The sequence below is a fragment of the Callospermophilus lateralis genome, chromosome 11 (assembly GCF_048772815.1).
Source record: "Callospermophilus lateralis isolate mCalLat2 chromosome 11, mCalLat2.hap1, whole genome shotgun sequence".
Lineage (NCBI taxonomy): Eukaryota > Metazoa > Chordata > Mammalia > Rodentia > Sciuridae > Callospermophilus > Callospermophilus lateralis.
This window is the reverse complement of record NC_135315.1, coordinates 52,970,395-52,993,100: the sequence shown is the minus strand read 5'-3', so window position 1 is coordinate 52,993,100 and position 22,706 is coordinate 52,970,395. Positions and strand designations below refer to the sequence as shown.

Sequence of the window (22,706 nt, the reverse complement as noted above, 5' to 3'; positions counted from 1 at the left end):
TAGCTCCAGTCTATATTTGGAGATATCACTGTCTCTGGCTTTGGTGTCAAAAACAATTATAGGCTGGGTGTGGTGGCGCATGCCTGTAATCCCAGCAGCTCAGGAGGCTGAGGCAGGAGGATCACAAGTTCAAAGCCAGCCTCAGAAAAATCAGGGTGCTAAGCAACTCAGTGAGACCCTGTCTCTAAATAAAATACAAAATAGGGCTGGGGATGTGGCTCAGTGGTTGAGCGCCCCCGAGTTAAAAAAAAAAAAAAAAAAAAATTTTTTTTTTTTGCAGGAACTCTCTGTCACTAGGTTTGTTGGTTTTTATGTTATTTGTGATCTTTACAATTTCCTCTCAAGTTCCTTTTCATTTGTGCATGGAAGTTGGAGTGCAACCCAGGGCAAATCTAACCCCAAACTTCCTTCCACTCCTGTAAAAGGTAGGGTGGAAGTACACAGATAAGCTGAGATATCTCTGTCACAAAAATCGAGCCACCAGGATGGGCCAGGTGGTGCACACTTATAATCCTAGTGGCTCAGGAGGCTGAGGCAGGAAGATGGTGAGTTCAAAGCCAGCCTCGGCCACTTAGCAAGGCCCTAAGCAAGTCAGCAAGACCGTGTCTTCTAAATATAATACAAAAGAAGGTAAGGCTCAGTGGTTGAGCACCCCAGTATGAGGCTGGAAGGAGAAAGACCAGCAGGCAGGCCACCAGCCTTTGGGAGCCAAGTTCCTGCCCCTTCTAACACTCCAAGAATCTCTGCCATCCCAAAAGAGGGTGGGGCAGAGCCCTGTGGGGCAGAAACAGAAAACAACACCACATATGCACAGAGTCCAGCAATCAGAGACAGAGAAAAAAACAGAACCCAATTAGAACAGGCTGCTCATGAAATAAGCCAGCGGAGGAAACAGACACAACTGAAAACAACCGATTGACTTCAATCCGATTCAAGTAGGGAACACCAGGGTCGGAAAAAGGTGACCTTGGAGATTTAAAAATTCAATGAATGAAGGGGCGCAGGATCACACTCGGGCCTCCAATGAATAACCAGAAAGACAAGGGAAAAAGAAAGATCTCACAGCACAAGAGCCAGATGACAGAGAAGTAGTAGAGAAAGAGCAGGAGAATGAGAAGATGGATCCAGAAGACCCAACAGGCAAATCGAGGCATCTGAAAAGCAGGAGATATGATAACTTCAAAAAAGAAAAATGTCCCTAAATAAAGGTTGAGTCTGGAGAAGGAAAGGCATCCTCAGGTCTAGATAGGGCTGGTACACAAAAACACAACCCAGGCGTATGCTACTAGAATTTCTGAACTCCAGGGTCAAAGAGAAACTCTTTCCAGCCAGAAAGAACAAGTGACACATGAAAGAGAACAGCTTGTATTTCTCACCTGCCACCCTGGGGCCAGGGAGACCGTGGGAAAACAGTTCCAGAGGCCTGCAAGAGAAGTACCCCAGCCCAGCCCTCCTGCAGCCGGTCAGGAAATACCTGGGGCTATGCAAGGCTTCCCTGGGGCTATGCAAGGCTTTAGAACACAGCCTGAAAGAGGGCTCTGCCCAAGCGCTAAGGAAGCAGAACCAAGACCTCAAGACAGAGGGTGATGAAGGGAAAACCCACCATGTACTGTGGATCCATGCACCATCCACCCATCCACCCTACATGGGGAAGGCCCATGGTCTGGGATTAGCACCTCAAGCTGAGTCAGGGTGGTTCTGGCAGGAATGCTGGTTAACAGTGTGGAACAGAGGGCACTATTTCATGAAAACCTAAGAACTGGAGAGTCCGAGGGGACTTGTTCCCCCAAACAGACCAGAGGGAACACAAGAAAACATTTCAAAGGGAAAAGAAGGATAACAGAAGTATTATATCTGCTCACCTTATTGGGGCGGGGAGAGAAGGCAGAGATGAGATTGAATGCCATGGAATTGCAGGAAAATGTGGCTAATTGTAAATATTGAGAAAGCAGCACATTACAAGGTGGGGAAAGTCAGACAGAACTTCCAAATCAGCAAGGGGAAGAGGGATCAAGCAGCAACATGATCCAATCAACCAAAATAAGAGAAAGAAAAAATGAAAAAAAAAAATCGAAAAATTTTTAAATTAAATGAATGAAATCAAAATTTGCAGTTGTTACACTGAGTAGGTATGGACTGAATTTCCAATTATAAGACAGATGCTGGGGCTGGGGTGCAGCTCAGTGGCAGAGGATTTACCTAGCACGCGTGAGGCCCTGGGTTCCATCCCCAGCACAAGGAAACAAGCAAGCAAGGAAACAAGACAGGCTCTGAATTGTTGACATCAAACAAATCAAAAAGTCCAACAACATATCATTGACCAGGAAGCACTTTAAAATAATTTAGAAAGGAAGGTTCACAAAGCAAGAGCAAAGGATTACCACCCAAGGGGTAGGATGATCCATCCTGAACAAAGTAGAATTTAATGTCAAAAACATTAATCAGAAAAAGGAGCAACAATATAACGATCAAAAGCATAATTTGTATATAAGAAAAAAGACCCAACAGTCACAAACTTGTAGACACCTAATAATGAAGCAGCTAATGATCTAAGGCAAAAAAAATTATTAAAAATTCAAGCAGTACATATTAAAAATACAGGAAGGTTTCAATGTATCTCCTTCCTGGCAGGCTGTCCTAGAGAAGGCTGAATCTAAAGACACAGAGGAACTAGATAAATGATCGACTCGCCTAATTTCATAGTTAGGATACAAAGCTCACATTCCTCAAGTAGACGACGCATGTTGCTTTATATGTACGTCGAGCGTTGACAAAATACTAATCATGGACTGGATGGCCAAGAGGGATCAACTTTTGAAAACCACGTTCTTGGATCATAATTACAAAATTACCAAATAAAGAATTACACCAAATTACAAAATAAAAAAGTACACCAAATTACAAAATAAAGAATAAAAAAGTGACCAAACAATCCTAAACACTTGAAACTCTCAGATCAGGTTTAGATCAAAGAGGAAGTGGAATGCTACCTGAAAAGTGCTGGAAGAGAGAAAAACTAAACGTTTGAGACTCAGCGAAAGCCACAGAGGAAATCAGTCAATAGAAGCACGTCGTGTTCTGAGAACCAGGGAGGCCTAAACCCCAGGGTCCCTTGACAAGGAGCTTCAAGGGATGGACCTCTGTGTCACATGGTCATGTTTTCCTAATAATTGCAAAAGTAAGATGCTGTTGTATTCTAGTGCCTGTAGAGCATCTCCCATCTCTGCCCTGATAAAGCGACAGTCATAAAACTCAGCTGCATTCAGTTCCGTTCAAATGCCTTCTTTTTTATAATATTCCATAGCAAGAGCTCCTGGAAAGATGACAATCCCAGATGATTTCTCTATAGAGGACTGCTGGCATGTGGCAGGGGCAATTGTTTCCTGAACAGGACCATCTCTGAGCATTGTAGGACACTCAGTATCCTCCCCCACCCCCAGGACTCAAAGCCAGGCATTGTCCCTACTAATTTTGACAGTTTAAAAAAATCTCTTCCAATTTGGCACAGCCGTGCATGCCTGGAGACTCCGCTGACTCAGGAGACTGAGGTAGGAGGATCACTTGAGTCCAGGAGTTCAAATCCAGCTTGGGAACACAGTGAGACCCTATTTCAAAAATAAAAAAAGTCTCTCCCGTGCATCTCCAAATCCACGTGGATGGAGAGTGGAGGTAGTGCCAATCCCTGTTGGAAACCTCTGCGCTAGATATTTTGGTCTTGCTCAGGTTGGGTATTAATAACAAGAGAAAAAAGACTATATTTTTTAAAAAAAATCATTTTGAGGACTCAAAACAGGTTTCAAATCTGTCACTATAAAAGCCCCAAAGGGAAACTTCCATTGGAAGCAAACCTTTTGCAGTGTCGAAAACCCTAATTCAAAACTGATGTCTGAGAGCCTCAGAGCCAAGACTGGCATCCAGGGGGAACAGGGTCATTTTTCTAGGGGTGAGCTTGTTACTTTCTCTTCAGGGTCTCAGCTGTCTGTCATTTCATCTCTCCCAAGGACTTGGAGGCTAACTTGGGTAATGGAACTAAAATGCCTACAGGAGGCTGCAGGACAGTTACCGTCCCTCCACTAGCCCTGTCTGTGTCGCTAGGGCTGTGCCCCACGTTGCAGGGGTGGGCCACCCTTTGTCATTGCTTCCTTATGGGGAGGCGGTCACATGCATTTATCCTTGGAGGCAATGAGAAAGGACCCCAGGCACCACGCTTCCACAGAGCTGAGATGACTTAAGAGCCTGTCACAAGTAGGTGCTGACAGCGAAGAGCACCTCTCGAGTGTTCGAGACACTACTACCCACAGTGTGCAATCATGAAAACACAAAGGGAATAGAAATGCCCAGACAAGGCAAGCCACAGAAGGGGACTCTGAGGAACTCAGACAAATCCAGAGTGTGTGTGCATGCTCCTAGCAGGGGTAATGAGAAGTGGGCAGCCAGAATGCCAAATACTGAGGAATACATTAACTAACTACGACACATGAACCATGACAAACCAGAGGGTTGGCTTCGATGATAATCTTGTTGCTTGAAGATTCTATCATACCTATTCACTCATAAATAATGCAACACGAACCTGGTAAACGCCAGGAACTGTGTTGAGTACTTGACACAGTGGTAACATAAAGTAGAAAAAACAAGTAACAAGCAAACACTATGTCCCAGTGATCCCACTCCTAGGTATACGTCCACCAGAAATGCAGACATATATGCACCAAAAGACATGAACAATCAGTGACCCAGGAGGCTGAGGCAGGAGGATTGCAAGTCTGAGGCCAGCCTCAACAACTTAGCCACTTATCAAGACCCTCTCTCAAAATTAAATAAATAAATAAATAAAAAGAGTTGGGGGTGTAGCTCAATGGCAAAGCAACCTGGGTTCAATCCTCAGCACCAAAAGGTTTAAAAAAAAAAAAAAAACAGGCATGAAAAAATATAGTCATAGCAGTACAGGCTAAGTATCCCTTACCCAAAATGCCTGGGACCAGAAGATTTTCAGATGTTGAATTTCAGATTTTGAAATATATGTGGATATATAATGAGATATCGTGGGGATGGGATCCAAGTGTACACATGAAATTCTTTTGTATATCATATATACCTCATGCACACAACCCAAAGGTAATTTTATGCAACATTTTAAATAATTTTGTGCATGAAACTTGGGGCATCAGTCGGCACTCAAGAAGTTTCAGATTTTGGAACACTTCAGATTTCAAATTTCCAGTGTAGGCAGGCTGTCGTGTTCGTGCTTGCTCCAATCTGAAAACAACCCCAAAATTGAATGGCGATAGAATAAATAAATGTGGCCTATTGTTACAATGTGGGAAATTTGGATGCAATGATGCTATCTACCAAGAAGCAGACACTTTGTGCCCAGATAGTCCATTAAGGAGGTGCCACAGTAAAACATGCATGGGATTTTGGAGAAGCCACAAATATCTCAAAAATCCACACATCTGTAATAACTCAAGGTTCTTCTCTTAACAATCACGCCATATTTCTCCAGGACGCACCAGCAGGCTAGCTTCTTGTGGAGGCTTTCCAACCTCTCGGTGAACCTACAGGAGGTGGTTCTTCTACCTCGCCCTCCGCACTCTTTTTCCACATCCCTGTCTTTGCTCTTTTATTGACAACAGTCAACAGTCTCTTCCCCTCATATATACAGAGAAACTTCTGTGCAGAAAACTATGTATCTCCGAGTTGTTTTTAGTTACAGAAAGAATAAAGGAAAAATTATTGCTATACATAACATACAAACCTCACAAATAAAAATTTTACACAAAAGGAGCCATTTCTGCAAAGTTTTAAATGCAGGTAAAAACTGATCTATGGTGTCAGATGCCAGAATAAAGGCTTACCTCCATGGAAGCAGGAAACGGCAATGACAGAGAGAGCCAGGGGAGAGGAGTTCTAGAATTTTCTTTTTCTTTTTTTATTTTTAAATATTTATTTTTTAATTTTCGGCGGACACAACATCTTCGAACCCGGGCCGCACGCATGCCAGGCGAGCGCACTACCACTTGAGCCACATCCCCAGTCCCTAGAATTTTCTATTTCTTAACCTGGTACATACCTATGTTTATTTTATAATAACTCATCAGAGGTGTACTTGTGATTAGTGTATATCACTATGTGTGTGTGTGTGTGTGTATATATATATATAGATAGATAGGTAGATAGATAGATATATGGTATACATGTTATGATTATATTATAAATATAACAGGTAAAAATATACAAGCATATGCTGTTTATATAGTAATGTATACTCATCACAAGTTTATATTTAATATTTCCATGTGTGATCTCTATATATTATGTTTCTATTGAAATCTTATATTAAAAACCTAAATTAGGAGACGATAGTAAGAAAACAAAAATGTAATGTGACCACTTTAGGGCTGAAGGAGCACAGAGGTTGAAGAAACACACGCACGTGCACACACACAGACACATGGACACACCCACACAGACACACAGGGACACACACACACACACACACACGGATACAAAGTTCCGAATGACTTTGTTTCTGTAACAATCCCCTTGCTCTTCTGCACTAGGAGTCTAGACTGCATCCCCTGAAGGCTAACATGCTCTGTTACTTCCCACCTGGCAAAGAAAAACAAACAAAAAAACCACAGTCAGCCCCCTGCTCCGCTGCAACTGGCCCCTTGATCCCACTGAGGGATGGCCCATGCTGGCTGTCACTTCCAGGACCCCCGGCTCTTCTCCACCCATTGTGGCCAGGCTTCCATTCCCTCCAACCCACAGCAGATGTTCTCAGCGCCTCAACAGGGGGGACCTCCATCCTGCCAGCCACTTGCCCATCCTCACACTACCCAGCCTCCCAAAAGTATTAGGCACAGCCACTTCCTTTGGCAAGAGTTGCTCTTCCACACCTGGGAGCCATGTGGCTGGCTGCTCCATCTTGGTTTCTCTGCTGACCTCTCCACCTTTGCTTGACCCCGAGAGTGGGCAGTCTTCACTCCTTTCTACCTCTGCTATTTCTCAAGGACAGCACAGCAAGCCTCTAAAAATCTACCCTGCCATGATCTGGACTTCCCTCCAGAATTGACTCTATTCCTACCCAACTCGTTCCCATCTCATGGGCTACGTGACTATTCACCTCATTATGTATCTTCAAGAGCCTCATTATATCTTGAAGAGCCACCCTGGGTCATTCTCTTAGATCCTGCATCCAGCCTCCGTGAGTCCTGCCAGCTCTGTCTTCAAGACAGAGCCACAGCTTGGCCCTCCCTTCCCTAATGGCAGTCCAAGCCACCGTTCTCTCACAAAAGCCTCCTCACCGGCCTCTTCCTTCCTTCCAATCTCGCCCTTCTTCCAGGGATTCTTCACACAGCAGCAGAGTAGACTTTTAAAACTATAAACCAGACCGATTTCTTCCCTGCGGAAAACTCTCCAATTCACTGCCTTTGGAATCAAGTCCAACAGGTTTGTCGTGATCGGCTCCGGTCCACCTTCAATCCCTCCCAATTCTTCATTCACTCTGCTCCGACCACAGCTCTGCTTTCTTCTGCCCCACATAACACCCCACGCTCACTCCCAAAGCACACTCCCCAGAATTCCACGGGAGTCACCCTCTCTGATTCGATGCCACTTTCTGAGAAAGGTCTTCCCCACTCACCCTAGGGAACAGGATTCTGCATCTCTTTCACTTTTGCCTCCATATCTTGATTATTTATTGTTTGTTCTTATCTCTGCTTTACATCATATTGCCACCTTAGCTACTGTCCCCAGGTGGGACAGTAAGTTCCATGGGAGCAGAGCAAGAATGTAGAGCCGTCTCTACATTTCACAGGGAACTAGTTTCGGGACTCCCGGCAGATAATGAAATCCTTGAATGTTCAAACCCTTGTAAAATGGTGAAGAATTTGCATGTGACCTATATACATCCTCCCAAGTACTTTAAATCATCTCTAGATTATCATGCCTAATACAGTGTAAATGCTATAGAAATGTGGCAGTATATTTTCTTGGGAACAAAGACAAGAAAAAAGGCTGTACATGTTTGGTACAAGCATAATTTTTTCCCCAAAGATTTTTCAATCCATGGTTGGTTGAATCAACCAATATGCATCCTGGAGAAATGGAGGGTCACCGTATTATGGATGGGGAGGATCATGGATGGGAGGTGAGAGGCAGGCAAAGGTAGGTTGTGGAAGACCCTATTTGACAAATGAACAAAGAGGTGGAAGTGCTGACGAAAATATTCATCAGAGCAGTTGCAATAAAATTTTTTTCTCCACGTAAAAAAAAAAAAGAGATGAATAAAACTCTTATAACATTGTCTACTCGAGGCCATGTCGACACTGTCATAAAGAGAAGGGACAATGGTTGTGACATAAAATGAAATGAAAATCAGCAAAATTTAGCCCACATACCTTTTTCCTGGTAGCAGAGGCTGTTTGGGAGGACAGGAGAGTCAGGCACCTGAGCCAGGGATGGGCAGGGGGCAGAACTCCAGGACAAAAGGCTTCCCCTCGTGCTGTGGCCATTGTTGCTCCCGAGCCTCAGGAGCCAGTGGTCAGACAAGGAGGAGCTGGTGGAGCCTGTGGAGGAAGCACACACAAGAGGCTGAACCCAAAGCTTCCCTTCGGGGGGGAGCTTGCTGTGCCCAGATTCCCATTCCTACCACTCAGCCCTGGAACCACCGTCCCAGAGCAGAACTACAGATAGAAAAGTGAATGACCAGAGGGGAAACCGGTGGTGGGGTACCCATGTGACCAAGTTTAGAGAGAGGAATTTGGTCGCAGAAAGCAAAGTACAGATGAGGAGGTCATTCAGTTGGTAGAGCTCTTGCCTGGCATGCCCAAAGCCCTGGGTGTGTCACTAGCAAAGAAAAGGAAGGAAGGAAGGAAGGAAGGAAGGAAAGAAGGAAAGAAAGAAAGAAAAATGCACTGAAGAGTATTAAAATACTTGCATTTTATCCCCAAGACCCATGGACCCAGTTTCTATAGGTCAACATACAATAGCTACACTATAGGAGCATACCCCAACCTCAGGGAAACCAAATCTTTTATAATGAGCATGAAGAATGCCTATCTACCGTTTGATCTAGAGGCGATATTATGATGCTGAAAAGTATAAAATCTGTCCATCTCTTTTACGGTAAGTGTTTATTCTTCTTTGAGTGTCTACCTTCTACAAATGGAAGGAAAACTTGCATTAGAGTTTACACAGACATGCTGAGGGCCCTTGGTTTTATACGGTCATTTTCCAACAATATTTTGAAAATCAGATTAACTTTTTTTTTTTTTTTTTAACTTAAGTGTTCTCTTGAACCAAAAATAAGGATGGCCACTTTGCAAAGTGGAACAGGTCACATAAAAGGGTCAGCTTTGGCACTTTTCCCCCTAGACTCTCAAGCAAGTTTAAGGCTAACAAATGAATTGTTGGGGTGCCATTGAGCATCTAAATTTTCTAGAAAGGCCCTGCACCCCTTATAACAGCTCTTCCCTTTCTAACAGGGTTAATCAGATTTACATGGCATCAGTTTAATTTAATCTGGCTTCATAAGACCAAGATTAGGAAAAATGGAATCACACACCCCTAAGAATCACAAGTCCTGCATACAAGCTGGGCGTGGTGGTGCACGCCTATAATCCCAGAGGCTCAGGAGGCCTTTGAACACGAGTTCAAAGCCAGCCTCTGCAAAAGCGAAGAACTAAGCAACTCAGTGAGACTGTATCTCTAAATAAAATACAAAATAGGGCTGGGGAGGTGGCTCAGTGGTCGAGTGCCCCTGAGTTCAATCCCCATTACAAAAAAAAAAAAAAAGTCCTTCAAATAAATACTTACTCTTTCCCCCTTTCTTGATTTACAATATATCTATTCCACATCTTGAGAAGTGGGCTATTGACCTATGGGGTTCAGACTCTTTTTTTTTTTTTTTTTAACTAAGGATTGAACCCAGGGGCATTATACCACTGAGCTATATCCTCAACTCTTTTTAGTTTTATTTTGAATCATTAAATTGTGGGAAGCTGGCCTCAAACATGTGATCCTCCAGCCTCAGCCTCCTAAGTCTCTGGGATTACACGCATGCGTCATGACACCTGGCTCTGGGGCTCAAATTTTTATAGCAGCTGCCACAGTTTCCTCTTTTCAATCCTTGCCTATCTTCCTGGTCCTGGATACTCAACCAAACACCTTCATAATTCTTCCAGTGACTTCCCAAATGCCTTCTTCTAACGAGCAGCTGTACCCACCTCTCATGGAGCTGCTGGCGGACCAGGGAGGGATGCTGTTTCGCTTCTGATAAAATAGGATGTAAGCCCCTCGGGTATTGACCTCATCTTCTCGAAGGGGTTCCACCATGCTGTCATCATAACTGTACCACTGGCCATCCAGAGAGTTCCGGCAATAGGCTGCAAAGGTCCAAACCCCAAGTCTCAATTATCAGGGCCCCAAAGGGCAGGAGGACATTTTCCACTGTCATAGCTGAAAAACGGACATGCTTATAACAGAATGAGAAAAAGAGTCACGTGGGGCAAGAAATGAATTCTGCGGAATCAGAAAAGATCAGGAGGTCCTACTTCCCGATTCTTAATCATAGAGAGCACTTCTCAGCCTAAGCTGAATCCTTATGCTGCAGCCCTCCCTCAGGCAAAATCTCCCATAAAAGGGAGCCCCATATTATGTAGCCACACCATATAGTTCATGTTCACGCCATTTCTTCTGAAAATTTTCAAAATGCACATCTGTAACTAAATATGCAATAAGTGGAAATGAGAATCACAGTTGGGACTTTGGTCAGTGTCTTTTTCTACAAGAACTAGAATCAAACATTTCAGGAAAGATAAATGATTCTCCCCACCTCTCAAGTGACCAAAAATATCCCTCTTCTTGCACTTTATATTTCAGTGAACAATAACAAAACCCACTGATCAGGACGTTAGCAAGCTTTTTCTGTAAAGGACTAGATAAGCAAATAGTTCCAGTTTTGCAGGTCACATAGAGCCACATATACTTTCTGCCACATATTCTTGCTCTTCTTTTTTTTTTTTTTCCACCCATAGAGTTATAAAACTTGTAGGTTAGACAAACACTGGCCCTGCACAGAATATGAACCACGGCCTAAAATTTACTAACCTCTGCACCCATCTGGACCAGGCAGCTTGGAATTCATCTTTGTTCTTCTTTTCTCTTCCCACAAGACCCAGTCCAAAAGTCATTCTTACTAATTCTACTTCCAAAACATGTCTGGAACACTCTGTCAATATCCAGTCAATACTGTTGCGCACCTGAGCCCCCAAAACATCCTCCTAAATGTAATTTCAACTTTTAGTCTCGTTGGGGTCTGCTACCTACTCATTCTCCATAGAGCAGAGCAACTATTTCCATTTGTACACTAGGCTATGCTCTTACTTCTTGACTTAAAACCTTTAAATGGCTTCTGTGACATTGTAAGGATGTATGCTCCTTGGAATCATAAAAGTTATCCTGTCTTTTTCTATGCTAAATGACAGCTCCTGCGTAGCTTTAGGATGGGACCAGTCACCAGAAAGATCAAGGCAGGATTTGTAGGTTGGGACTTTAAGCCAATGAGACAAAAAAAAAAAAAAAAAAAAATCAAAGTTCAGAAATAGACCCAAACATAAAAATGTAATATCTGATAGCATTGCAAGGAATTAAGTGGACTTTTCAATTAGTGATAGTCTTGGTACAAATTGGTATCTTCTGGGGGTTGGGAAAAGAAGTGGATCTCTCTCTCTTTCTCCAGAGCATCCTGGAACTCCAAACAGGAGATTTAAATGTAAAAAATCTAAAACCCTAAAATTGCTAGTAGAAAACACAAGATAAATACTTTTTAATCTTAGAGTAAAAAAAGGGCTTTTCGTGAATGACTCAAAATCCAAATGTCACAAAAGAAACAATTGATAAGTAGGCTACCTAGAAAAAGTACCATAAAAACCTTCTGCATGGCAATACGACCACTGGAAGAGTCAACTGGCAGAAGTTGGGGACTGTTGCACCAATCAGTCTGAAAAATAATCAAAGGATACGCACAGAAAGTTCACAGAAAAGAAACTACGAGGACCCTTAGACAGATGAAAAGAGGCTCAAGCTCACTCTCACACAGTGTGAGTGTGAAATTGGTATTGTTCACTTCCCCCTCTAGACTGGCAAAAATCCAAAGGTTTTATAGTACATTTTACTGGAAGGTTATAAGGAGACAAGCATTCTCTTACTTCTGAGAGGAGTGAAAATGTTCTACAAGCCCCTGTGTAGGGAAATTTGATAGTATTTGTCAAAAATGCAGATCCAGTGCATGCCTAGCATACACCAGGCCCTGCGGTGGACACTCAACATCCCAAAAAACAAAAGCAAACAAAACCGCACTGACCAAGCTACCCAATTCTGAGAATTGGTCCTGCCTACAAACTAGTACCTGTAGGAAATGATCTACCTGAAGGGTTAGGACAGCAATACTGGTAATAGCAAAAGAACGAACCAGTCCAAAGTCCATCAACAGGACACTTAACATAATTCACACACCTATTTGGCACATTTATAGAAGAAGATGGGGAAACTTTCTGTAAATATATAAAGATTTTCCAAGACAGGTTTTAAGAGGGGGTTTAAAATTTTTTAAAAAGCCAGGTATAAAACAGAAAAATACTACTTTTACTTAACTTAGGGGATGGAGAGGAAATATAGAAAAGGAATACAGTTAAGTATCAATGACCATAGACCCACAATTGCCTGCATTTATATAAAGAAAGCATGAAGAATCGAGAAGAAATTATTAAAAGTAGTTACCCTTGACAGAGGAGGGGGCAGAGAAGGGACAAAGATGGGATCCAGACTTTTCACCGTCCACCCTTTTAGGCTATGTGAATTCTGAAGCATAGGAACAGTGACCCACCACTGTCCCACACATTGAAAATGAAAACGAAGTTATTGTGGATTTCTGAAAATGTCCATTTCTGACATGTAGTGAAATGACCAGGCTTCCGGAAAGCAGAAAGGAACAAAGCCACAATGTCAAAAGACACTAGGAGAAAGAGTGACAGCTCAGATTTTGAGAGCCCAGCACACAGATAGAGTGGCAGACTCCACCAGCCGGGTTGAGGGAGTTCAACCCATATGAGGGCTGCTGCAGGGGAGAGGCAGGAAGGGAGGCTGCACCAGTAGGCAGCCGCCCCAGAGGCTCAGAGCTACGGGTCTTGGGTGCTACCAAAGGCTGGGTGAGGTGGAGGCCAAAAACAAAAACCAGGATGCTCCAACAAAGAAACGGAACAAGAAGTTAAATCATGACAGCCACAATCAAAAAAAAAAATGCAGGACCGAGGACTAGGGCTGGGATTCAGTGGTAAAGCACTTGCCACCTTGCACTGTGAGGTTCAATCCTCAGCACCTCCTCAAAATACGTCAATCAAGATATTGTGTCCATCTACAACTAAAACATATTTTTTTAAAAAAATGCAAGAATGTGGTTAGAAGACCAAGCTGAAGAAATCTCCCAGGGTCCATCAAAAAGAGACAAGGAGATTGAATAGTGAACATGAGAGTGTTCCTAGTGCTGCTGTAACAAATCAGCCTATGCTCAGTTCCTTATGACAACACAGATTTATTACTGTGGAGTCCAGGAAGACAAAAGTCCAAAACAGGTCTCGCTGGTCTAAAATCGAGATGTCAGCAGGGCTGCCATCCTCCCAGTGGCTCTCAGGGAGAATGAGCTTTCTCATTTTTTCAGCTTCTTAAGGCTGCCCGCATTCCCTGGCTTCTGGCTCCTTCCACCTTCAAAGCCACTGATGGCCAGTTGAGGTGGAGTCCCATCTGCATCACCGACCATTCTACCTTCCCCTTTCACATTTAAAGAATGCTGTGATTACATTTGGTTCAATAGGTATCTAGGTGCATCTCTTTACCTTGAGGTCAGCTGATCAACCACCTTGACCCCCCGCTTGCCAGGTAAAATAGCATATTCACAGGTTCTAAGCCTTAGGACATGGACATATTTGGGACATCATTATTCTGCCTACCACAGATGGGGTATGTCCACACATACATGAAGTAATACAATGCACAGAGTTATTCGTTGTGTAGAGGTTGAGCATCACTACTCTAAAAATCTGAAATCCACAAATGCTCCAAAAATCCAAAAATTTGTAAGTGTTGACAAGTGGAAAATTCCACACCTGAATTCATGTCATGGGTCATCAGCCAAAGGCAGGCAAACTAAAAATATTGTATAAAATTACCTTCAGAATATGCATGTAAGATATATACGAAACATAAATGAATTTTATGTTTACACATGGGTTCTCCCCTCAAGATATCTCATTTCAAAAATGCAAATATTCCAAAATCTAAAAAAAATTCCAAAGCAATTCTAGTCTGAAGCATTTCAGATAAGGGATACTCAACTGTATGATAGTGAAAGTTTGGAACAACCAAAATGTCCATGAATAGAAGATTGGTGAAATAAACTATGGTACGTGCATACCATGAAATACTAAGCAATCGTTTTAAACCAAGAATGGCCTAAGTCTCTATATACCAATATGGAAATATCTTGAAGATATATTACTAAATGAAAAAAAAGCCAGGAACAGCATTACATATACCACATTCTACCCTGTGTTTAAAAGAGAGTAGTGGGAAATGAGCTCAGGACTGTGTATCTGCTTGTTTCCAGAAACTCTGGAAGGACACAGAAAACCAATAAAAGTGGTTTGAAGTCCAATGGACAAGAGTCAAGGTTAACAGAAACACTGTTTGTTGCATGTGGGTTTGTTTGGTTTTTTTAACATCATTAGATTTTTTGAGCCATTGGAATATATTCTCTATTTTAGTAATTTTGAATTTTAGAAATCAGCAGTTATGATAAGTGAAATAAGCCAGGCACCAAAAGACAAGTACCACATGATCTCACTCATGTGGAATCTAAAAAAGTTGACCTCCTAGAATAGAATGGTGGTTACCAGAGACTGGAGAAGGAGGGCTGGGGAAAGGGTGATCAGTGGGTTTCAAGTCATAGTTAGGGGTAAGAAGTTTTGGCACTCTATTGGGCAGTTAGGGTGACTACAGGTGATGACAAGGTACTGTAATTTCCAAAAAAAAACTACAAAAAATATTTTGACTGTTTTCATCCAAAGAAACGTTGAACATTTGAGGAGACAGATATGCTTTCCCTGATTTGAACACACTATATAACACATATATATATTTCAAAACATCCCATGGTATACCCTAAAAATATGTAAATTTTATGTGTTAATTTTTTTTATTTTAACTTTTAAAAATGAACACAAGGAAATTTCTAGATCTGAAGATCAGTGCCCAGAAGAAAAAAATGAAATCACCCACATGACAGTCAGCCTACAAAAATCCAGAGCACTGGTGATAAAGAACCTGAGAGCTTCCAGGAAGAAAACAAATAGATCCCAGATAAAGGAACAGAAATGAAACTGGCCTGACCCATTTTGACACTGAGACCTCCATTCCATTCTCATGATGCACCCCTGACCAAAGATGGACAAGGACCATTCATGTTAGAATTCTATGTCCAACCAGGCTGTCAATCAAGGATGGGAATAAAGGCACTTTCTGACATGCAGGGACTCAAAATGTATGCTCCCATCATCCTCTTAGGAAGTTGCTAGAAGGTGTGCTTCCCCTAAAATGAAGACAATGGTGCTCAATACAGCATCCTCTGCAGTTTGGGGGTCATTCATGTTAGACGTCACTCGTCTCTGCAGGCCAGAAACCATGGAGTCGGAAGCTGAGTGGCTCAGGGCTCTGCCATTTAGGCAGCAGCGTGGGATCATCAGGAAGAAGATCCTCAAGATGGCCCACACCCCACCTGGGTTTGCACTGGCTGCAAACACTCCTCTGCTTCCACCCTTGCCAGCCCCCTCTTCCTCTGGAATCTTCTCCCCCTGGATTTAGTATAAGCAAATTTTTTTTCCCCAGGAAAATGGTAGCATATGGTGTAAGCAAAAAGACCCTGAGACACTCTGCAGAAACCGGGTCCCTTGTCACCAGCTCAAAATTGCAGATTTTCTTCCCCTTTAACGCTCACCCCAGGAAAGGATCTGGATTTTGCATTTGACGAGACAGTTTTCTGGGCACACACATACCAACCCTTCCCATTCCTACATTCCCCCCTGATTTTACACCAATGTTCTTAATTTATGCTGGAGACACCCCACGAGTTTATACAAAAGAAGCCAGCCCAGGCAGCCTCGTAAACGACAAAGCCCCAAGTTCCAGTTGTCCTTGTTTTCATCACTAATGTGTGCACGGGGACTAATTCATCTATGAGGCTCACTGTTAAAAAAAAAAAAAAAAAATCTGAGGTTAATACAGCAAGAAAGATGTCTCCCCAGATAAAGACGGATGGCCAAGAATTTCTGTTGAGCTATTTTTAGCCTTGAGAAGGGAGACCAGAGAAGTGGCTGGACAGAATGGTGCTTCAGGCTATGAGGATGGCAAATCTCTCATCTAGGGCAGAACAGCTATGGGAGAATGGGAAGGTACTGGACAGCAATACAGGAGCAGTGTGGTATCCACCTTAACCTTCAGTATGACTAGCCCAGCTCCAACCTCCAACCCTCCTCTTTGTCCACTCCTGTGCCCCCTGACCTGTTACTCCATTCTCATTTCTCTCTCCATGGCAGAGAGCACATCCTAACCTCTCAGATCATACAGATCAGCCTCCACTAAGACCCACACAATGGACCCTCAATTGCTGCTGGTACCAATAGCTCCCTGCAGGCTTCCTGTGGTCACTGAGATATTTTCAAGGGACAAAAGCAAGGAATGACATAAGCAAGAACAGTAATGAGCCATGATGCTCTCTAAAAACTTTCACAGGGAAGACCGTGAACGATTGAGAGAGTCTCCTGGTAATTTGTTTCTGTTTCTCAATTCACCTGCTGCTCCCAATTTCTCCAGATGAACAGAAAGGAAACTTACTCCCACCGAATCAAAAGAGATGAGATCTGATAAGATTTCTTGTGTTAAATCGCACACGAGGTTAAATGTCACTCTCTGGGTTCCAATAATGACGCTCCTACATTTGACATGCCTGAAAATTTGGGCCGTAACTCACTTTGTATCTCAACCATGAACCTAACTCCACATCAGCTCGACGGGTGGAACCAGCACCCTCCTAGGACTCTTACACACATTCTGGTATGCAGGTGGGAAGGAGTCAGCCAGGCCGAGTGCAGTTGTCAGTATCCAAGGAGTGCCAATTCTTTTGAGGCTCAGGCCACAGCCAAGACACACAGCCATGGTCACCCTGTACAAGAGGCATAGCAAGGCTCACCTGTGTAATGCCCACCTTGCAGACTGCCGTGGTGGTTGCAGACCGCGTACAAGTCGTACAGGAAGTCCAGGGGGTAGCTGGTAGGCAGGCAGGCCGGCTGCTTCCAGGAGGGCCAGGGGCCTGGCACTAGCTTGGAACTGGTGCTCCTTTGGGCCACATGGGGAGCCATGTTGAGTCCAGAGAGCGGGAACCTCACCAACGTGGAGAGCTTGTTTCTTCTCTCCCCCACCTGGCAGAACCTCTTGAGGTGGATGATGAGGATATCAGGCAGGGTCCACAGACTCAGCTTCACCATGCCCCGCTGGAGGACTTTGCAATGGGGGCACTTCCACGCGTCGTCCTGGGCCAGCTGGAAAGGAAGCCACCGGGAGCATGAGGCCTTTGCCACCGCAAGGCGGCCAGCCCCCTTCCCGGCCAGGGGGTGCCCCCCCGGGGCGGGACCTGCTCCTCCTTGGTGTAGAACTGAAAACATTCATCCAGGGTACAGCTGGGCTGCTGGTGGGTCTGCTGCTGCCTCCAGACGCTCTCCGCATCCTGCACCCGCTCCTCCTGGAGGCTCCCAAACAGGCTGCACGGAAGGAGGGGACACGGGGGTGCTCAGCGCTGCAGCCCCCCCCCTCCTCCTGGACTGGTCTGGTCTGTCTCTCTTGGCGGCAAACCCAGTGGACAGCATCACCGGGTAAGGTCACAGGCTCCCAGGATCTCTGCACACTTCCGACCTTGTGCTCACCCTCTCTTACAGGAATCATCTGTCCCCCCCCATCAGCTCCTCAAGAAACCAAGCCTCGGGCTCATGCCCCTTTGTTTTCCTTGTCCTAACTCAATGACTCATGCCTGGTAAAGGATCAATAGATACTTGGACTGAAAAAAAAAATTTTTCCTTTTTCAAAGTAAGACTGATGTTTGATAATAAAGAGCCTAAACTGGAGGCAGATGGCCTGGGTTCCAATCCCAGCTCTGTCTCATACGAGCTGTATGACCTTACGCAATGGCTTAACCTCTCTGTGCCTCAGTTTCTACCCAAGAAATGCAGAATAGAGCAGTTACTGACTCATAGTACCCCACACAGGAGGTCATGAAGATTAAATAAAGTGTTGACAGCAGTGATTGGCACAGAGGAACTACCTGAGCATGTGCTACTCCTAGCACCACCATCATGATGACCATTTCTATCACGACCATTTATACAAGGATGTGTGCACACGGCCCTCTGGTGGCACCGGGGGGACACTGGGGTCCATGGAAGATGTGAGGGTGCAGGTGGGCCAGCTCAGCTCTGGGGAGGTCAGTTCTGTTGACTCACCACTCCTTTGCAGAGCTGTCCCACTCCACGGCCAACTTGACGTGGGGGGGCCCTCCTGGCTTCCTGAGGTGCAAGGCCCTATGGGAGGAACAAGGAACCTGTCAGAAAACAGAGGTCTTCCCACAGCTCCGCTGGGCTTTGCAGCCTGCTTCCAAACGCAGAAACCCCAGCTGATCAAACCCAGGCAAGCCAGTGGCGGTGTTGCTGAGTCTGCTGGCCTAGTCCTAACCCTACCTCTGAACGTTCTCTCCCGAGTATCTGGGTCGCAGGGGTTTTTGAATACTACGAGGGCACAGATCAACTGTCCCACCACAGTCCCAGCCACCTTCTCAGTGTCTTCACAGGGCAGTTCCACAGGAACATCCCAAACAAATATGCAATATGATGAAGCCCCCAGAGACCTTCTGACTTTCCTACACAGCAATGCAGAAGGGGCACCCTCGAGCCCACCCACCCAACCTCAAAAAGTCTCGCTCTCATGTACAGAAAGTCTGAGTGTGAGTCAACCTACAGCTCCTCCCAACTGCTGGAACTTAGCCTATTCCAGAAAAGGCTGGTTTATTTTAACATAGAAGAGAAGGGATCAGAAAGAAGCAAAGGGGGGGGGCAGCGAGGTTTTGCTCCAAGATCCACCAGGACAGTATAGGAGTGGAGAAGTCCACACCCGAAAGACTATTGAGAATTTGTAGCCAGACAAAAGAGAGAAACTCAGATGAGTCCTAAACTGTCACCAAGATGACTCAATAGAAGTTTCCGAGGGCAGAACAGTCCTAGGGTAGACTCAAGGCGCCTTCCTGCATGACTGAGAACAGGTGGAGCCAGGATCAAGGTGTGGCTGGGAGCAGCTCTCCTGGCGCAGTGAGTCCTCATTGGTTCAGAAGATACAATACTGGGGAGCTCTCCATCTAAGCCCCTTTCTTAGAATCCCAAACTCCCCGTTTCTACCGTGAGGGAAGGCTGTAATTGGGAAGCTCTGCCTTGATGATGGGGGAGTAATTTCAAAAGTCCAAGTTGGATTCCTGACTAACTCACATCCATTGGGCCATAGAAGGGGCAGAGGGATGGCGGGCTGGCCCAATGTTTACTCTTAGCATGGAAAGAATCATTGTTTGGACAGCTTCATCCCCTCTGATTACAGACCTGATTCGGACAGGGAAAAGACATTATTTGATACACACGCAGAGCCACCATGCCAAGCCTAGTGGGTACATAAACATCTCTACTCAGAAGGAGCTCAGAGTCCACCGGGGGAAGCCCGCACAGAGATCAATGCAATACACCCACCATGTATGTGGGGTCTCAGAAGAAGCACTTGGCTTCTCTGGAGGGCAGGCAAGAGGCATTAGCCAGGTGAGAAGTTGAGAAGAAGAGTTCAGATTGGCAAACATTTAGTGTCTATGAGACATTTAAGTAGAACAAGCAGGTGTGGCATCTAAGAGAAAAATCTAGGCTGATGCCTTCAGCCTACAGAGAGGTGATAGAACCAGAAGCCAGGTGAGCCAGGAATCGAACACAGAGGGAGAAAGCAGAGAGCCAAAGGTAAAACATGGAGGCACAATGCTTAAGGTCCCAGAGAGGGAGAGGAATACCTCAAGGAGATTAAAAAAAAAAAAAAAAAGTCTAGGAGATAAGTGTCTATGTGGTGTAATCATTCAATGGTATATTATTCAGCCTTGAAAAGGAAGGAAATTCTGACACATGCCACAATGTGAATGAACCTTGAAGATATCATACTAAGTAGCCTAAGCCAGAAATAAAAGGAATAAACACTGCATGATTGTAAATATAAGAGGTGTCTAGAGTAATAAAATCCATGGGGAAAAAACTAGAATGGTAGTTGCCAGAAGATAAAGAGAAGGGAAATCTGGGGGTAGTTAGCTTATGGCTACAGAGTTTCAGTTTGGAAGGATGAAAAAATTCTGGAAATAGATGGTGTCAATGGCTGTACAACAATGGAACATGTATTTAATGCCACGAGCTGTACACTTAAAAAATGGTTCAAATGATGCATTTTATGTCATATATATTTCATGACAATTTTTTTTTAAAAGGAAGAAATTTCTAGAACCAGAAGGAATAGGCAGGGTTAGGCAGGCTAAGATGGGCTGAATGGAGGTCCTGGAAAAGGGGCAAGAGATGGAGACAGCAAGTGCTTGGGAGAGCTGTGCTGGCAGGTTGGGGTCAGAGGGGTGGAACCAGATGGCAGTGAGATTGGGTGAGTGGCAGGTGTGGGCCAGGACAGGTGTGTACCCGGGCTCTATCCTAGGGCCTCTCAAACTACCTGTTGCAAAAGACCAGTTGGCTGGCTTGTTTCCAAACCACACAGAACACTACTTTGATCAAAAATAATAAAAATGTAACTTGGGTACAAGGTCCATTCTTTTTTTTAAAAAAAAATTACTACATGCAACGTTATCTTACATCACGCTATCCTTACTGCTTGGACATTTCTCAATGTCTCCTCTCAAGCTCTTATCACGGACCTGGGACAATCAGCCTGTAGGCTGGCGCTGGTCTACAGAACGGATTTTAAGGAACATAATTCTCATCTCCAACACTGAGCACCAGGAAGAGAGCCTTCTGCCTAGTGCTGCCCAAACGGGCCCTGACGGACATGTACCCAGCTTCCCTATCTCTCTAGAGCACCCACCAGCCCAGGGATGTGGATGGGGTCTAGGTCCCCAAACCTTCCAGATTGGCCCATCCTAGTTCTAGTAAAGAGAGATAATTTTATAAATAACAGAACTTGTACCCAAATTACATTTTTTGTTATTTTTGGTCAAAATAGTATTCTGAAATGGTTTGGAAACCATCCAACCAACGGGTCTTTCACCATAGGGAGTTTGAGACGCCCTAGGAAAGAACACACCTGCGTACCTGTCCATGTCAGGAAATCCTTAGGGTCTATGAGAAAATGAGTAAAAATGGGGGTGACCCACACACAGAGCAAAATCACCCCTTAGGTAATACACCGGCCCTTGTGGACGGCCCTGCCGAGGCTACGCATGGTGACGGGCTGTAGAGGGGGACATGGGGAGAATCAGGAAGTCAGAGGCATGGCAGACACAGCCACGCTGGTTTTGTCCTCTGCCCCAGTTCACAGCTTTTCAGAGTTTCGGGCCAATGTTTTGGTGACAGCCTTTTCACCCACTCTGGGGGGACACAACAGCTGGATTCAGTAGCGTGACCTCTTTGAATAAATGTGGGCATTTTATTTAGACCAATCTGGATTCCAACTTGGGATTGCCTGTTAACTAGATGCATGAATGTAAGCAAGTTAACTAATCTCTGAAAAGTTCAGCACCCCGTCACCTTTGAAGTGGCCATAGTAGTATTTCTCTGGTCATAAGGGGTCAAAGAGCAAAAATTCTCTTAAGGACCCAACGAGGCTGAGGTTGAAGAGGGAAGAGATCAAGAACAGCTAGTATTGTGAGCAATTTTATGAATGCATTTGTTTTCTTACCAATTCTTTTATTAAAACATTTGTTTTCTTACCAAACCTTCAGCTTCCTTACCTGTCAACTGCCCAGTGACAGAGCGGCCGACTGTCCTGTGGGGATAAGTAACTGGAGGCCAGAGAAAGTCCCACAACCCGGATGGAGAACAGAGACCCCAGGTTCTGTTGAGACAAAAGGAGAGAAGAGGGGTCATCAATGGTCCTTGTGTTGCATGAAAAAAAAAAATGTTCAACATCTCTAGCAATTAGAGAAATGCAAATCAAAACCACTGTAAGATCTCACTCCAGTCAGAATGGCAATCATCAAGAATACAAGCAACAATAAATGTTGGCAAGGATGTGGAGAAAAAGGTACACTCATACATTGCTGGTGGGACTGCAAATTGGAACAACCATTATGGAAAGCAGTACGGAGATTCCTCAGAAAACTTGGAATGGAACCATCATTTGACCCAGTTATCCCAATCCTCAATTTATATCCAAATGATTTAAAATTAGCATACTACAGTGACACAGTCAATTTAATGTTTATAGTAGCCCAACTCCCAATAGCTAAACTATGGAACCTACCCAGATGCCCTTCAATAGATGAATAGATAAAGAAAATGTGGGGCTGGGGATGTGGCTCAGCAGCAGCGCGC

The 22,706-nt window shown here is 44.4% G+C and overlaps 1 protein-coding gene across 2 annotated transcripts in view; it reads right to left on the bottom strand.

Annotated features, from left to right (window-relative positions):
* Usp43 (ubiquitin specific peptidase 43) overlaps positions 1-22,706 on the bottom strand; it is a 71,018-nt gene that overhangs the window by 5,938 nt on the left and 42,374 nt on the right. Inside the window, exons 9-14 of one of the 2 annotated variants that reach the window (XM_076870788.1) lie at positions 22,124-22,227; positions 18,609-18,686; positions 17,747-17,873; positions 17,306-17,654; positions 10,233-10,391; positions 8,406-8,573 (exon numbers count right to left, since the gene is read on the bottom strand). In XM_076870788.1, the coding sequence (XP_076726903.1) occupies positions 8,406-8,573; positions 10,233-10,391; positions 17,306-17,654; positions 17,747-17,873; positions 18,609-18,686; positions 22,124-22,227 (985 nt within the window). The remainder of the gene's footprint in view (positions 1-8,405; positions 8,574-10,232; positions 10,392-17,305; positions 17,655-17,746; positions 17,874-18,608; positions 18,687-22,123; positions 22,228-22,706) is intronic. The other variant, XM_076870789.1, reaches the window with a different exon arrangement.